The 17,322-nt window shown below is 57.0% G+C and overlaps 1 protein-coding gene across 12 annotated transcripts in view; it reads right to left on the reverse strand.

Moving 5' to 3' along the window:
* The window catches only part of TEX264 (testis expressed 264, ER-phagy receptor), a 30,213-nt gene that overhangs the window by 4,464 nt on the left and 8,427 nt on the right, over positions 1–17,322 (reverse strand). For 8 of the 12 annotated variants that reach the window (XM_081525311.1, XM_081525300.1, XM_081525310.1 and 5 more), the window contains one exon: positions 12,247–12,468. The exons of the other annotated variants lie outside the window; for them this stretch is intronic. Coding sequence is in view for 6 of the 8 variants with exons in the window: in XM_081525300.1 (XP_081381426.1) it covers positions 12,247–12,468 (222 nt within the window). In the remaining 2 variants the exon portion in view is untranslated. The remainder of the gene's footprint in view (positions 1–12,246; positions 12,469–17,322) is intronic. 12 annotated transcript variants of the gene reach the window in all.

The following is a 17,322-nucleotide window of genomic DNA, read 5'->3' on the forward strand; positions in this document are numbered from 1 at the left end:
CCAGAGCCATGAAGCTGAGCACCCCAGATGTCCCTAGGACAGGGACCCCAAAGTCTGTGGCCCCAGGCACCCAAGCCAAGGTCTTAACTGCCAGACCTGCCATCCCTGGACCTGACCTCCTCTCTGCCCTGGACAAGGCTGTCATACCCACCAATGTTAGGAGAGGCCAGGGCCCTGACTCTCGGGCCTCTAGTTCTTGCCCTTGCAGGCATGTTACTGACAAAGCCTGGACAGGGGCTCCAGGCCAGCTAAACCCCTCTCCTACTCCCATTTCCCTGCCTGTTCAGGTCTATTCCAACCTCTGAGACTACTGGACGTGGCTGGTTCCCACCCCTTCTCAGACCTGGGTCCAGAATTTCAGGCAGACCCTAGGCTGGAGGGACAGACAGGACAAGCGGATCTAACACTGGACACTGCCCGACACCCCAGTGGGCTGAATTACCAGCTTATTGGCCCTAAGTGGAGACAGGCAGTCCACTCCCTTCTGTCTGGACACAGAACCCAGAGCTCCGCAGCCCCTGGCATGTGTGGAAGTGGCATGGACACATGAGACAGCTGCCCTGAGACAGGCAGACAAACCAGAACAGGGGTCAGCGCGTCCTGCTCCTCAGCTGCGCCCCTCCCTGCCACAGAGCACCATTACCCACTAAGATGACTGTGAGGCCCCTGCCCTGTCACTGCTCACCCGCCAGCCTTCACAGCACGGCTATTTATAGCACCGCCCGGCTCTCACCATGAGCTCTGAAATGAGCCTTCCACTTAGCGGTAATGAGAGACTTACTGCCTGGTGGGGAGAAGCCTCTCCAGGATTCCACTTGTCAGCCTGCCTGGCAAAGCTTAGGCTTGAGGAACCCCCTTCAACTGAAGTAAGTGGAAACAGGTAAAAATGAGCCCCCGGGAGAGAGAAGGAAGGAAGGTTTATCCAGAGAGGGCCCTCAGCAACTGGCTGGAGGCCATGTGGGGGTGTATGTCCTGGCCCAAGGTCTAGCTGGAGCTCAGCCTGTGATTCCATGGAAGACCCAGACAAGGCCTTTCATCCCAAGTCTCTGTGCGCTCAGAGTGGGCCACCTTAGCCCTGATGCGTCCCAGAGCAGTGAAAGAAAGTCATTTTTAACAGTTTGGGTCTGATCTTTTTGCTAACCTGGGTACTCTTCAGGTCATCTCACAAGTCCATGGCCCCAGCTCTTCCCATCTCCCAACACACCAGTGGCGGCCTCTGCTTTTCCACTCACCCACACAGCCACCCCAGCCCTGGTCTTCAGGAGGAGGGTGAACAAGAATACAGCATCAGGAATGAGGAGCTACCAGGCTCTGGGGCCCCTCAAATGCCAGCACTTGGGGGCGAGCATGTGCCAAACCTGAACCCCTCAGTGTACTGGGTCACATGCATCAGGGCCAGGGTCAGGGAGGCTCCCTGGAGAAGGTCCAGGTCATGCCCTGGGAGCTAAAGGAAAAAAAGGGCCCCCCAAACCCAGTCAGGGCATGGCCTTCACCAGTATGCCATGCTCTGGGCATTCCAAGGGTCCAAAAGGAAGCTGCCAAGTGGCCGTCAGAGCAGCAGACTACTTGGAGGCCAGTCTCTCAAGGGCTGGGGACAGCTGGCTTTGGGGGATGCTTGCAGGAACTGAGGCTGTGGGCACCCAAAAAGTCTAGGGACAGCGCTCGCAAACACTCAAGCCACCTGCCGAGCTTTCCTTCTGAAAGTGACAGGGATGATAAGAGGGATCAGTGCCCTTTCCGCCCTCTCCTTGAGACTAGGCATCAGGGTGGGTAGCACCAAGCTGCCACCCTTGCCACCTGCTCTGCCAGCCCCCTCACTGGCAGGCGGGAGGCAGCTCTGTGGCTGTTCTGCGCAACTGCCTCCTCCGGAGAGCCCGGCTCTGAAGTTGCCTGGCTGTGGACAGCCCTGTTGCCATGGAAACTGCATCCTCCATCCTTGCCGTTGCCTTCATCTCAAAGCCATCCGGGAGAACAGAGGAACAGGGGCGACAGAGGAGGGAGAGAAAACTGGCCTGGGGCTAGCCGGCCCTTCCTTCCCTGTCCAGCATTCCCTGCTCACAGCATCCCACACAGAGTGCCAGCTGCCCAAGCCTGTCCCCAGGCCCCTGGAGGGGCAGCCTCATACCGCACCCAGCCCATTCTTACCCCTGTCACCTGGGGGTGGGGGGACCCTGGCCCTCTCTGCTGGAGAGAAGCATGGAGCTAATTAAAATCTCATTGACAGCTCAGCCTTAAATCATTTTAACACATGCCGGATCCTGTCAAAATTCAGAATCAGAGCAGAGAAGGGGCAGGAAGAAGGCAAAGGCACAAACTTCCAACCCAGGCCCAGAAGCAGGTGGAGGGGCTTATAACTAACTGTCCAGTAGCCTCTCCTTGAGACCCCTTTCCATGCTTTGCCCACTGACCAACAATGAGTCAGGGATGGAGGGTGGAGGCAGGACTGGCCATATGCCCTGTCTCTAAGTGATCAGGCAGAGAGAGCCTTGATCAGAAAGATCAAGCCCTTTCCCGCCCAGACAGGGACAGCTTCTGAGGGACAAGAGAGCCAGGGGCCAGCTCTCAGGTCCTTGCTGCACCGCCCAGCAGCATGGTGATGACCTGGTGAACACTGGAAAATCATCAGAGGAAGGCAAGGCCAGCTGCCTCTCCCTCACCCAGCCCCAGGGAACCCTTGGAGAACTGACTGCCAAGGACACCAGGCCAATGCCACACTGGGCTGGTACTGCTGCGGAGAGGGGCTTGGATGGGCCTGGAGAGCCTTCTTAGCCCTGGGCACACCCCCTCCCACAGCCCAGATAGTCAGAGGCTTGAGAAAGCATCGCCAGGACAGGGGAACCTGCTCTGGCCACTGCAGCCACTGGCTATGTGATGAGGCCACTACCCAGGGCAGCTCACTCCCACACACAGACTCAAGGGGATCATAACGCCTTGCTATCAGGTGGGAGAGACTGAGGTGTTTACAATTCTCCTCACCTAACAGGAAGAAGTCAACTATTCAAGCCAAGGTGCCACCGGGAATGGCTAGAGACTGGATTTAGCATTCCAGTCCCTCAGACACATCTTTGAGGCCTCCCTCCCACTCGGGCCTTCCACAAACAGAAACCAGAGGGGGACTTGGGACACCACCCATAACGCAGGGATTTCCAGGAGATCTCGGTCATCAGCACTCCCCCTGCCATGCCTGTACCGACATCACACCCCCATGGGATGCCGGTTGACAAGGGAAGGAGCAGCATGAAAAGGTTACTGTGGGGCCACTGTCTCGGCCACCTTGGGAACACTCCACATACTCCCTCCTCACCTCAGGGTGAGCCCACATCCTCGGTGGGTGCAGCTCAGGGATCCTGAAAAAGAACTAGACTGGCATGCCAGGCCAAGGTTTCCCCCCAGGACCCACATTACCTCCCTGATGGTTCTTACTGAATGAGGGGAGGGGAGGAGGGAGAAAAGAGAGAGGACTGGAACTACCCTCATTTGGTGTTCTGCTCTCAGACCATCAATCTGTGCCCTGGCCTGGGCTAGGGGTGGGGAGGGTGTGTTGTGCAGAAGAGGTCAGGCCAGGAACAGGGGCAACAGGATGGGTCCCAAACCCGGGATGCCCAGAGCCTGGGTCTGCTCAGAGCTAAGCGGCCTCAGATCCCCAAAAGGACATGGCCATGGGTCATGCATCTCCTAGAGGAGCCAGAAAGGAAGGAGGGCTGCTCTATCCACCTCCATCCCATCACAGTCCTCTACTTCCTGTCTCACTGGGGTGAGGGGCCCCAGGTCTTTCTGTTCACTCTGAGCGGCCCAGTCTGATCTGCTTCTCCACGCCAGTCTGGACAGCTGGGCAGCTACACTGCCAGCAAACAGCTGTTGCATCCCACCCAAGGTGGTGGCATCTCTTCACTGGGTGAAGTCAGGCATGCTTATTTTTAATTACACAGACACTGACGTGCACCCGCCTGCACACAGCAGTCCCTGCAAGTGGGGGCTCAGACCCTGGAGGCCCCTTAGGCAGCCGGTCTGTGCAAAGTGATGGGGGAGGCGCAGCAGGGGCTACGGCTGGAATGTGGCACATTGTTCTTATTCTGCCCAGGAACTTCTGTCAACTTCCCTCTCCCTGGATCCCTCTCATCCCCAGTGGGCCTTCCGACCACCTCTGGCCCAGAACCTAAACCTGTCTAGGGCAGGAGGTGACAGCAGGAGACACTCCAGGGACACTGCAGTGCTGCACGGGAGCCTGCAGAAGGGCTGGTGAGTCCCTTCCCCCCCTTGGAGCAGGAGGGCTCAAAGCTCTGCAAATGAGAGGCAATGGAGAAAAGGAATGAAACAGGGCTGCCAGGAGGAACAGGTCAGAGCAGGCACTAAGTGGCAGAAAGAGCTCCAAGCAAGAGCCCAGAGCCTTGGTCTGGCTATTGACAAATGGGTGGGTTCTGCCTCGATCTCAGTCTCTATTGTTTAGCTTTTGTGACCCCATGGACTGAAGGCCACCAGGTTCCTCCGTCCATGGGATTCTCCAGGCAAGAATACTGGAGTGGGTTGCCATTTCCTTCTCCAGGGGATGTTCCCGATTGAACCCTTGTCTCCTGAATTGCAGGTGGATTCTTTATTGCTGAGCCACCAAAGATGCCTGAGTCTCAATGTGCCCAACTGTAAAATAAAAGAGACTAGAATAGATGATCTCAAAATAAGTGAGGATCTGGAAAAGACGAGTAAAAACCCTACTACTTAAAGATAGGACAATTGTGTACCTGAAAAACTGAAGAAGAATCAATGGAGAAACTACCACAAATATTAAGTTCACAAAATTAACAAAAGCACTGCCCGTTTGTCTTTGTACTCATCAGCTAGTTAGAAGATAAAACAGAAGCAAGAGATGAAGGCCCTCTTGGGGTCGGGTCTCACTGAGGGCTGAAAGGCCTGCCCCGTCCCCAATGGCAGGGGAAGGCAGAGGAGCCAGGTCTGGACGGGCGGGCGGGAGTCTGGGGAAGACTGCAGACAGGGGAAGGTGTGAGGGTGAGCGGGGCGCTGTGCCTGGCACCCCAGCCTGCTGCGCCTGCTGCCACCGCTGCCTGAAAACTTTTCATTTTCACCTCAGAGCCGGCAGCGTGCCACGCAATTTACACCTCTGCTCATATCCCTGCACACCCAGGCCCTGGCTTCCTGGGCAGCCCAGGAGGGGGGGCCTCAGCAGCAGTGGAGACTAGGGTGGCTGGGGCATGGAGAAGCCAGGGAGGGTGGTTCCCTCTAGGCAGGCACAGGGGGGCACAGGCCCTTAGGCACCTAATACCTGGGTCGACTGGGAAGGCCCTGACCCACAGCCATGCCCAGCCTTTCCCCAGAGTCCACATGGCCAATACTCAATCCCAGCTCAGCCCTGCTCTGGCCTTCTGGGACCTTGTGGAGCAGGAGCAGATGGCTGAGGAGTTGTGGGGGTGAGGACCCCACGGGCAGCTTGGGGGTTCAGACCTGGGATCCTACCACTTTCCTTTCCAAATCTAGAAGGGGAGCCACAGCCTCCTAGATGACACTGCTGCTGTGGCAGGCCCTACAGCCCACCCCTCTCTGAGATCCTGCCGCTGTTTGTAGCATCTGTGCAGTCAAGGACCTTGAGCCCCATTTGGCTTATGAGCCAATGAAAATGTTGCTGATTGATTATCTACCAGCAGGAAGGCTGCTTGGTGCAGATGGAGCCATGAAGTCAGGCACCTGGGAGCCAAGAGCAATCAGCAAGTGCCAGAGGGAAGGTGGGACACTGGGGACAGAGAAGTGGGGGAGAAAAGGAGAAGTTAGGGGAGGAGGAGAAGGCCCTGAATTTCCCATCTCCGACTGGTACCTCCATTCACCTCTCAGGGAAGACCTTCTTTCTGGAGCCTTGGGTTTCCTGTCTGCATATCCAGACAGGCAGTCTCTCCTGGTCTGAGGGCTCCACTAAAAGGCAGAGCTGTTCTGCTGTGGTGGGACCTCCCTCCTTGGAATCTCTCCTCTTTCCTTGTTCCTGGAATCCCAAGTTCTCTGGAGAAGAGTAGAAGAATTCTTCCCTGGGTAAAGCCCATCTGCCTGGGGAAGACTGCTTTCCTGGGATTGGTGACGGCCCAAGCCCACAGCACCATCCAGACAAGCCTCAGCCCCCAGGGTCCTGCAGGGCTGCCAAGCTATCATATCCGAGCTGGTATTTCGAGAGCGGTGGCTCCCACGCCCGCCCCAGCAAAGGCTGGCTTTTGCTTTCATTCCTGGGGTAGGGCAGTGGGGAAGGGTGAAGCCAGAGAGGCTGAGGAACAGGTTCCAGGGCCTGGGCAGAGGGGAAAGCCTCAGCTTCCTGCATGGGCTTCTCTACGTCTCAGCATCCAGGGGCGACAGGGAAGCCAAGCCAGCCCCCATGTGTGTTTGTGGGTGGGGGTGGAGGTCTCCTCCTGGCTCGGGGGAACCTGGGAATGGAGTCACTGCTACTCTCTGCTAACTGCTGGTACTCAGAGTCTGACTGCAGCCTCTGACTCTTCCTCTCCTTCTCCCAGTGCTCAAATCTTGTTCCAAAGCCAGCCCAGAAGCTGTCACTCATCTGCTCACATACCATTCGTGACTCCCTAAACCCTGCAGGACCCAGCCTCATCTCTTGGGCCCAAATTCTTGCTCCTCCCCTGCACCCCGGCCACAGCGGATACACAAGCCATGCCCCGTCACTGCCTCTGCCTGATCTGCCTTCCTACCTAGAGAATGCTACCTATCCTTCAAGGCTCAGCCCAAATCCCATCCTCTACCCGCAAAGGTTGCTTTGCTTTTCCCAATGAATGCACCTCTCCCCTCCCCAACCCACGCCCCTGAGGCACGGCTAAGCCTTGTGGCTGGGAGAGATGGTGGGAGCAGAGTGTTCTGGGGGCTTATCCTTCAGCCCCTGTCCTGGTGGTACTGAGCTGGGGCAGGCCAATGAGCAGGTGGTAGAAGCACTGGCAGGTGAGCTGGCCCTGGAGCCCCGGTGAGGGAAGCCTGGGAATGGAGACGTCTCCACCTCACCGAGGGTGAGGACATGCGGCCCCAAGAGGCACAGCAGCAGCTGCTTCCTGTGCCCAGAACAGCTGCCAAGGTCTTCCTTAATGAGTCCCTGCTGGGCAAATGGGCAGCCGGGCTCTTCCCGCCCCTGCTTCTGGCTCCCCCAGCAGGCTCCTAAATTGACAGCCTCAGCGCCTTACTCTGCCCACCAGCGCTGGAGACAGAGGGTTGAGTGGGTGTGAGGCCACGGGGCTGCTACCCCAGGCCCACTCTGGGTACCACTCCCAGTGCAGCCCAAGTTTGTGACGACACCTCAGCCTCTTGGGCCCAGCCCCAATCATGGACAGGGCAGAGTGACAAAAGACATGCAGCCATCAGCGACTCTGTCCAGGGGAGACTTGGCCACTGCTTCAACCCCTGACCTTGAGTAACTTCCGCTACCCTCATCCTCAGTGTCCTTACTGGTAAAACAGTGGGGATGCTGGCTTTGACTAGGATCTGATGCCTGCTTCCCAGCTGGTTCCTCCATGGCCCAAACAACACCACACAAAAGAAGGCCCAGTGAATAACTGTGGAGTAAGTGACTGAACTGAGATACCAGGAGGGCTTTTCCTATTAAAACTAAGGCTCGGGAACCCTCCCACATTAGCTCAGCAAAGATGATGAGCAGGGAAAGAGAGGACCCCAAATGTCATATCCTATGGGGGCTTCCTCACCTGGATTCCCACCGCCAGTATCACCCTGCACCCTATCGGTATTCTGGCCTCAGCGGGGACTCAAACCACCCCCATCACTGACTCCCTCAAAGCCACCTGGACAGGTCGAGGGAAAACAAACACAGGAGATCTGGAGCCACTGAACGGGACCAAGATTCTGACCATGCTGCCAGGAGCTGCCTCCCTGCCCACAGCCCAACAGGCTGATCACTTCCGCAGGCACCTCACGGAGGCCCCCACTTCTCAGTTTGCAGCTGGCTGTCCCTGGACACCGCCAGCCTCTCACTTGGGAGTTCAAGCACAGCCCTTCCAGGGAGATGGCCACCTTGACCTTCCCCAGGGCTTCCTCCAGGTCCAGCTTCCAGCTCCCCCACAAAGTCCTCTTCTGGGAACCCTTCTGGCCCCCAGCTGCACAAGGGATAAGCCCTGGCGCCTCCTAGCTCCACTCACACAGCAACTTCAGTGGCGTCCTCAGGATCTAGGACGGACGTGTAGTCAGCCGGGGACGGAGGAGGCAGCTGCCCAATGATGCAGACGGAGGTTTTCAAACCAGTCAAGTCTCAAACATCCTCCTCCAAACAAAAGCTCAGGAGGTCACCTGATGTATCAAACCCAGAGGCAGAGCTACCCGGCTGAAGCAGGTAAAGGTCTGAGCGCAGCCCCTACCCCTGGCTGCCAGCCATGGGGGCACCGGAGCACATCACCGAAGCTCCTGCCCCCAGAACAGTTTGAGAACTGAGGTCTGGGGTCCCTGCCCACAGCTGTCCCTGGCAGGATAACCGCGTCAACTCGGCTATCCCAGGACTCTACCACCAAGGTTTCCCCACTGGGGGAACTATCTTGCTCTGCCTGTCACCCTTCTCCAATTCGATGCAGCAAGAGCCACTATCTGACCTCCAGGGCCTGCCTGCATTTCCCAGCCAAGCAGCCTCCACACAGACAATACTCTGTGTTTCCCTAAATTCAAGAGATGTCCAGACTTCAAAAGGACCCTCTCTTGAAAACTCGGAGAAACCAGAGACCTGGGGAAGGGGTTTGTGGAAAAGATCATACATCCTGTTGGAAGGCAGTCAGGCACAGGGAGCTTTGGTGGCCAGTCTAACACTCCCAGTGATCTCCTCGCCAGCCACAGACAGACAGGAGCCAAGTCTCAGTGACCTCACACACCATCCCGCACAGGGACCCTGGGCCTCCAGCTCTGCTCGGTCTGTTTCGTGTGCCCCAAGCACTCCCTGGATGCTCATTAAGACTGGTCCCACCTAGAGGTGAATTTTGAGACTTTCGTCTGTTGCTCTGGGCTGACGTCTGGGGCCCACCTCTTCTGTAGTCTTAGAATTTCAAGGGAGCTCAGTTCCCTCCTTCAGCTGACCGAGAACCCCCCTCCTGGGCTCAAGGCAGGGTCTCCTCCTGCCCTGGAGGCTTACTAATTCTCTGGACTGCAGAGGAGTGGCCTGACAAAGCTGGGGTGTCTTCCACCAAGGGACCCCTCACACACGTGCTGTCCCAGAGTGCCTGGCCTGGGGCCCCAGTGGTTCACGTGGAGGAAGGCAGAGTCTAGCCCCTACAGCCTGCCAGACTGCCAAGTTGGGAAAGCCTGGCCAGGGAGCCAGGGGCTGCCCTACAGACCACAGGGCTGGGATCCAGCTGTCCTTCCAGAACCCCCCCAGAGGCCTGACAAGTGCTTCTCTCTGGGTTCCTCACAGAGACCCCCAGGACCTTGCTGTTCCATGGGACCAATCCTGTCCCCAGCTCAGACACATCTCACACTGCCAGGAGAGCAGCTGCTCTCCACCCCCCATCTGAGGCTCTGAGATCGCACACTTTCAGCCCTCGCCCCAGCCTCTGGGGAAGCAGGTGAGCCTGCCTCCTCTGGCTACTGCTTCCCTCACCCCTCCCGAAATAGAAAGCTGCTGTCACTGTGTTTGAAGCAACTCCGCAGCAGACCCAGCCTCCTCCAGAGAGAAGCCAGCCAGGTGGAGAAAGAAGACGTGCACATGTATGTAATGTGTACACACACACAGACACAGACACACACAGACAGGGTTAAAGGCAGCCAGCTGTCAGGGTTGGGAGAGTTGGAAGTGCCCTGAGTCTTTTCAGCATCCTCTCTTCTCTGGTCCCTGGAGGACAGGGGGACGAGGAGAGGTGTGAGAGTGAGCCTTACATTCTCTGCTGTCACCCAGGCCAAGAGTCACAGGGCCAACCCCTGGCCACTGCAGACAGAGACCAACAAAGAGAACCTCCCTCTTCCTCATCTTTCACCTGGCTTTGTTCCCCAGGATGAAAGATCAGGCTGAACACGGAGGCAGAGGTGACCCCAACCCCCAGAAACCAGCAGAGCACCTGGGCCGTGCCTCCACTGTGGGCAGCCCGGAATCTCTCTCTCTCTCCCAGCTGGTGGCCCAGCCCACACAGCACGCCTCACAGACATCCCTGCGAAGCCCCTTGCACTGCCCTGCACCTGTGGCTTCCGCATCCCAGGCAGGAGAGAGGATGGTACACCCCCTGCTGCAGCCCCAGCCCCAGGAAAATCAAGCCCGGAGCACAGCTGACAGGCTCCCGGGGAGGAGGTGGTAGGAGGAAGGGCTTTCATCAAAGAGGTGACGTCAAAACCAGGCAACTTGTGAAGCTGTCAGGGGCCGGGAAATTTGGACAAAGGTGTCTAAAAATAAACCCCCGAAGCCAAGAAAAGGCTTTGGTGGCTGAGTGGCTCACCACCACACCACATGCCACATGTCCTGTTCTGAGGTCTGGAACCCAGAAAGTCTCTTGCCAGGGGTGCTCCCCTAGACTGGCCCTTGAATCTGAGGACGACGCAGACAGGACCAGAGACACCGCACACCAGCCCTTCCTGGGGACAAACGCTGAGTAGGCCTTGGGCACTGATGCCTGCCTTCCTGTTCTCGCCACCAGCCAGCTCCCCCACCCCTGAGCCCCCAACCCATCCCCAGCCCCTGCACCCTTCTGGCTGGCACCCTCCAGCACACAAAGGCGATCCTCCTCTGTCCTTCCCACGCCCCTTTCCCACCACAGCAGCCCTCCGGGTTCTCCTCTCCCTACTCCTGCCCACCACGGCCACAGCTGGTGACCCGGGGCCCCATCCTTTCATTCCCCAGCCCTGACACAGACTCTCACACCTCCTTCACCAGGACTTGTCTGAGCTCCCACGTCCATCACCAAGGCCTTGTCTCATTTTCCAAGATGCTTTGGAGAACAACAAGCCACCAGGTTCTTCTAAAACCACCAGGTTCACATTCCTGTTAACTGTTCTCCTGTTCCCTGAACCCAGCCATGCTGGCCATGTCCCCTGCACAGCCTCTGCTGCCATAGCCGTCCTCTGGGGCAAACCCATGTCACCAAACATATCCACCAGCCCAACCCTCTGTGAACCCCAGACTCCACACGTCACTGCCGACTCCACGCCCCGGCTGGGATGTCCCCCAGGCAGACCCCCCACCCTCGACAGAACCCACAGAGCTGGTTGCCCCTCACCTCCTCTCTCCGCCTTTCTTATGTCAGCGGAGAGCACCCTACACGCTCTCCCACCCACCCTGGCCAGAGGAGACGGCGGCGTGACTCTCCCACTCCTCCTCCCCCGGATCCAACCCACCCACAAAGTCAACAGTTCTACCTCCAAAACAGACTGCACATCTCCACCCTTGTCTGCATCTCCGCAGCCACTGTCCCAGCCCCAGCTGCCACCATGCACAGGACTTGTAACAGCTTCTAAGCACCTCTGCCCGGCCCCCATGAGCCACAACCCGGGTCCCGGCTGGAACGCTGTACAGACTTTCCACTGTCTTTAGAGCAAACCCATGCTCTTCACCCTCGCTCTGTTGAAAACGTGCTTACCACCCCTCCAAGGGTTCTTCTAGAATTTTTGCCTAAGACGTTACCTCCTTCGAGAGGCTGTCCCTGACCACTCTGTTCACTTGGTTCCTGCCTTTTCTCACCCTCTTCTTTCCTAGTACATCTCCCATTTTTGTCTGATGTTATCACCTATCTCCACCACCTCACTGTAAATACCTATTTCACACATCAGGATCTCACACCACATCCAGCATAGCACCTGGCATAGACATTCAACAAATACAAGGCGAACAGATGAATAAGCCATCACTTCCAAGACCAAATTGGGGTCATTTCCCTAGCACCCAAGTTTCCAAATGTTTTAGAGGAGGAGGAGGAATTTACAGAAGGCAAAGTCTGTCTCAGGGCCCTTGGTCTGCAAGCCTCCAGCAGGATGGGGCAGGGTGGGCCTGGAGTGGGGGCTGAACACTAAGGGTGTCTCCGGTCCAAGTCAGAGCTTAAAGGACACGGCTGGATTTCTGAACAAATTCCCCATGCTCTTGGGAGATGCTTGGGGCCCACAAGGTCTTGGGTGTGTAGAAGAAATGCCAGTAGCCTCTGCCCATCTTCCTAGCTCCACAGGCCCCTGCTCCATGAGGTGCCGCCCTCCCCAAATCACCTTTCCCCCCAGGCGAGGCAGGCCTCCCAGCTCCCACTCAAAGGACTGGCTGTCCCCTGGCACAACACACACACCAGACTTGTGTCTCACCTTGATGTAGGCATCCAGGGCAGGATGGACCCGGCGGGGAACCAGCCAGATGGACAGGGGGGTTGTGTAGGGGAAGGTGGCTGTCACCACATGGCTGGGCGCCGGGAAGGAGAACACCTTGAAGCCAAATTTCTGATAGAGTCGGATGAGCTCTGGGGAGGGCGACTCCTCACCTTCACTCAGAATGCTGCCCACTGCACAGCGGCACTTTTCAGGGGGCACCTGGGGAGGCAGAGCAGGGGTGTCAGGGCTGGCGAAGGAAGGAGGCCCACAAGCCTCTTGTTTCCTGGCTTCTGGGCCAGCTGGGGCCTGGGGGAACTACCAGCTCCAGCCACACAGCCCAGACACCACAATGGAGCTGACAGTTTTCCTGCTGAAACCCGGGCCTGTGAAGCACTGGTCAGGAAGCAGAGTGAGATCCTCTGCCCCACGGTCTCAGGCAGGGCTGGCCCCCACCAGGGCCTCCGTATCTCCGCTCCAATCCATGCCCCTTCCTAAACCCTGCCCCACTTCCCGAGCCCCTTCTTGGCTGAGACGGCTGGTTCCCTCCAAGTCTCTCTGGGCCCCTCGTACCTACACCTCACTGCGCTCTGCTCCCCTCCCTCCCCTGGCTCCCACAAACTGCAGCCAGATAAGGGCTCCCAGGCTCTGAGACTTCCTAAGGTTGACTCCAGACCTGCAAAGCCCAGCACTTGCTTTTCCTCCTGGCATCAAGGGGCCCCGGTATGTCTCACCTCCTGCCGCCTGAATCTGCACCAGCCCCCAGGGGTATCTGTTCCTAAACCCGAGAGACTTACCACAGACCTGGGGCTCTCTGAGCAGGGTTTCCCTCCATCTGAAGGCCCTCCTTGGGGCCCACTAACACCTCCATTTAAACTCCTTCTACCTGCACTTTCTCCGCTCCTCAGCCTGCCATCCCAGTACTGTGGAGTCATGTTTACCTGTCTCTGCCCTCCCACGGCCCTTTCCAAGCCCGGTCAACAGTCCCCTAGGGTGTCCTTAGCCCTGCCCTACCTTTCTATTCTGGCCAAATCGGCCCTGACCTTGGAGTGTCACTTGCCTGAAATGGACACCGACTCCCACCTCTGCATAGTCCCTGGGGGGTCACCCCCAACTCTCTGCAGCTCTGGTCCCCTTGAATCCTATGTCATTAGGCATAGCTCAGGGCTTTGGTGGCAGGCAATATGGGGCAGTGGTCAGGACCACAGCTTCTGGAGAGAGGGAGGGCCACGTGTGAATCTCGAGTCCTGTGTTCTGGGTGAGTCCCTTGGTTTCCTGAAGCCCAGTCCCTAGATAACAACTTACAGAACTGTATTAAATGAGACACTTCCAGGAGGTCTTAGCATGATCCAGCAAGTGCTCCATACTTGTCAGTTATTAGTAGCTATGACACAGGCCAAACAGGAGGTAACCATTGGCCTAGAGTGCCCATTTACCCAAACCTCTGAACATGTAGCTCCTCCCTGCCCATCCTTCAGGCCCAAACACCCTCTTGAGTGGCTCAATGGCAGCTCCATGCTGTAAACTGTTACCTGCATGAAGTCAACCTTGCATCACTGCCACTTCTCTCAACCAGATACTTCTCCCACCCTCCCCAGAGTTGAGATTACTGCAATACCACCTCTTGTCTCTAGATGGTGCAACCGCCCCATTCACATCCAAGACTTGAGGATGGCCAGAATGCCAGGTGGCTCCAGAGGGCAGGTCTCAGGCTGACAGACCAAAGGACAGTGCCTGTGCTGAAGCCCATCTTCATGTTCCTAACCTAGTGACCTACGCTTTACAAAAGAAACAGGATAAACAGAGAAATGGATGGAAGGCCAACTGGCAGTCCCCTCTCCAACCCCTGGCCTACCTGGGTTTGGGCCCCACAGTCTTGATCACCTCAGTGGCTGCAGCTCCAATCCTCCTCAGCCCCCTAAAGGCACCAGAACACTGTGATCATCCTGCTTAGCACCTCTCAATGGATCCCAATTCACCTCTATCTAAGATGAAACTCCTGAGGCCCGCCCGCAAGGCTGTCTCAGTGTGGTCCACACAACACGCTGCCTGGACCTGTTCACACACTCACCGAGCACTCCTTCTCTGCATCCCTAGCCCTGAGTAGGGGCCGAAACCCAGGTGGGCAGGCGCCCACTAAGCATCTGAGTGGCAGGGGGAGAGACAAATCCAGGCTCTGGCCAGCCAGCCTTGCCAGCCTCCTCTCCCACCACACCCCCACACATGCCCACGTGGAACTATTTGCAGCTCGCCAAACATGCCACATTCTCCCATGCTTCCTCCCTTTGCGTAGGCTACTTCCTCTGCTTGGAATGTCCTCCTAACCCTATTTCTGAGTCCCTTCTGCCTGGGAAACTCCCCCATTCTTCAAGACTCAGCTCAACCCTCCTCTGAAAGCTTCTGCTGCTCCTCACTGGGCAGTCCCTCCTCTCTGATCTCCCAAATGCCCACTGGAGGGAACAGGTCTTGTGCTGCCTGTAATTGGTGGCCTCTCCCTCTCCCCACCACTCCAGACCTCTAGGCAGAAGTAAAGTTCTTCAGCGACAGTACAGGTGTGCCCACATGCACACACATACACATACGGGCTCTGCATCAGGAGCAAACCTCTGCTCCCTCCACTTTGATAAAGGAGGAACTCTTGTCATGGGGGAGGGAGGCAGCCAATAAGAAGACAGAGCTCCTGAAATCCTGGGCACAAGTGCTCCTTTCCTGCCTCGGCACCTTTTCAATTCTGGCACCTTTTCAGTTCTACACGTGAGAACACTTCCTGCCCCTCCCCTCTCCAAGGGGCTAAGGGGCAGCCTAGGAGGTTACCCAGCACACCCACCACCTGCTGAGCAGCCCCATACCAAGAGGAGTTGGGAGCCAGCTGAACCAGGCACCAGCAAGGAAGAGATGGGACAGGTCCTAAGACCAGCTGGGCAGTGGCAAGATTGGTCTCAGAGCAGCGGAAGGCTTTCCTTGGCTCCCAGGACAGCCCAGGCCTTCCCTCAGGGGAATGGCCCACTGAGGTTGTCAAGGGCCCAAAGAGTGTCCTGATGGCTAGAAATCCCATCCCCTGTGGTTCAATGCAGTGTCCTTATTGGGCCTGACCTTCGGAGGGCAGCCTGGGCCTTCCAGGTCTAAAGGCCTTCTCCCTTTCCTCCCCCTATCAATCATTTGGGTAGCCTAGCTCAAAACAAGAGCTGGTGCTCAGAACTAGCACCAGCAAGGAACCATACCAGGGAGACAGGGTGGTGGACAGGCCCATCACCAACTTGGGTAAGTGAGGGGCCCATCCAGAATCTGCCCTCAGAGCACAAGTGCTAGGAAAGAGATCCCAGAGTACCTCCTTCAGGCTGTGAGGCCTCCTGAGTCCTAGCCCGGTGAAAAGAGGGCTTAGAGCCTACAACTTTCAAGTACAATCTGGCCCCACTGCCCCTTCTGGAAAGGCCTTGCAGTCCCCTGTTGTGTGACGGCAGTGAAGAGGTGGTCACTGTCTGGCCAGGACCTCAATGAATCTGGAAACTGGACAGGATCAATAAATTTCAGGATCCAGGAAGAAAAAAATGGTTTCAGCTAGCTCAGACCAAACCCAGCCCTCAGGATCAGTAAAAATGGCCCACCTCAGGTCTATAGCCTGCATAAGCTGCACTGTCCACCAGTTCCAGGCCCAGAAGGCTACCTAGACTCCTTCCTGGCCAGCCCACCCAGCCCAGAGCTGCCCAAGGGAATGGGAGCAGTGGGGCAAGGCCCTTCGCTTGCACTGGTGCCCCTTGTAGAAGAGATCAGCCACAACTGTCCATTACTAGAGGGTGAATGGTGGGCTCGTACCCTCCTGTGCATTGCAGGTCAACACAACAAGCCCCCAGATCCAACCTCCCTGAGAAGCTCAGGCCCAAAGGCAGGGTGGAACTGGCACTAGGCAGGAAATGGGTGACACAGACAACTGGGTCAGAGCACAGGACCCACACTTCAGGCTTGAGGGCAGGGAAGTCACCTGGTGACTGGCAGGATGCCACCCTCCAGAGGGGGGTCCAGGGGCTGCTGGGAACTCCCACCTAGAAGTCTTTCAGGGCCTTTCTATTTTCACCCCCAAGGATAATCCTAAGGACGTCAGCTGGCATCTGACAAGGTGCTCATCATTGGCCTCAGTTGCTGCCTTCTAGGCATCAGCTCATTATATCCCTGAGACCCAGGGAGTAAAGCTGTTCAGCAAAGGGCATCCAGCAAGGCAATGTTGGCGTCAGGGTTCAAACCCAGGCAGACTGACTCCAGAGCCATGCCACATACAATCCACAGCCACCGGGGAGCCCAAGAAATACGCCTTGCCAAGGAATGGCCTGGGGTTTCCCAAGTGGCACTAGGGGTAAAGAATCTGCCTGCCTCTGCAGGAGATGGAAGAGATGCGGGTTCAATCCCTGGGTCAGGAAGATACCCTGGAGTAGGAAATGGCACCTCACTCCATTATTCTTGCCTGGGAAATCCCATGGACAGAGGAGTTTGGTGGGCTACAGTCCAGAGGTCACAAAGAGACAACTCAGTGACTGAGCACAGGGCGGAATGGCCTGCACAATGGTTGCTCCCCACACTGCACCTTCTCACATGGCCCAGGACACCTGCAGAAGGCTAGGCCACGGGCAAGCAGAGTTCCTAAAAGCATGAAGTCTTCATGGCATATGGCCCTCAGAGGTGCATATGTGGGTGGGTGGGTGTATGTGCATGTGCCAAGATTGCTAAGCACCTAATAGGACCTGGGTGTTTGGCCTTATCTAGTCCCCCCCAGTAAAACTAAAATCCTGAAGCAGAGATTCTCAGAAAGACCATGGGACTTGTTCAGTCACACGCTGGTAAGCAATGGAGCCTGGATTCTAACCCCGAAGGATAAGTCCAAACCCCTTTCTTTCACTCCTCACCCCTTCTCCTTCCCAAAGCCGGCTCTGTTGGGCAGTGAGTCTCATCTTTCTATAGCTGCCTACAGTTAACCTGCTATGAGCAGACCTGGACTCCGTGTGACAGAATTATCGCCATGGGATAGCTGGGTAGGCGATGGTCTGGGCCTTCAGGAAGCACCAGCTCAGTCCATATCCCCCTTGC

The sequence above is a fragment of the Giraffa tippelskirchi genome, chromosome 9 (genome assembly GCF_054371585.1).
Source record: "Giraffa tippelskirchi isolate mGirTip1 chromosome 9, T2T-mGirTip1v1.2.pri, whole genome shotgun sequence".
Taxonomy (NCBI): domain Eukaryota; kingdom Metazoa; phylum Chordata; class Mammalia; order Artiodactyla; family Giraffidae; genus Giraffa; species Giraffa tippelskirchi.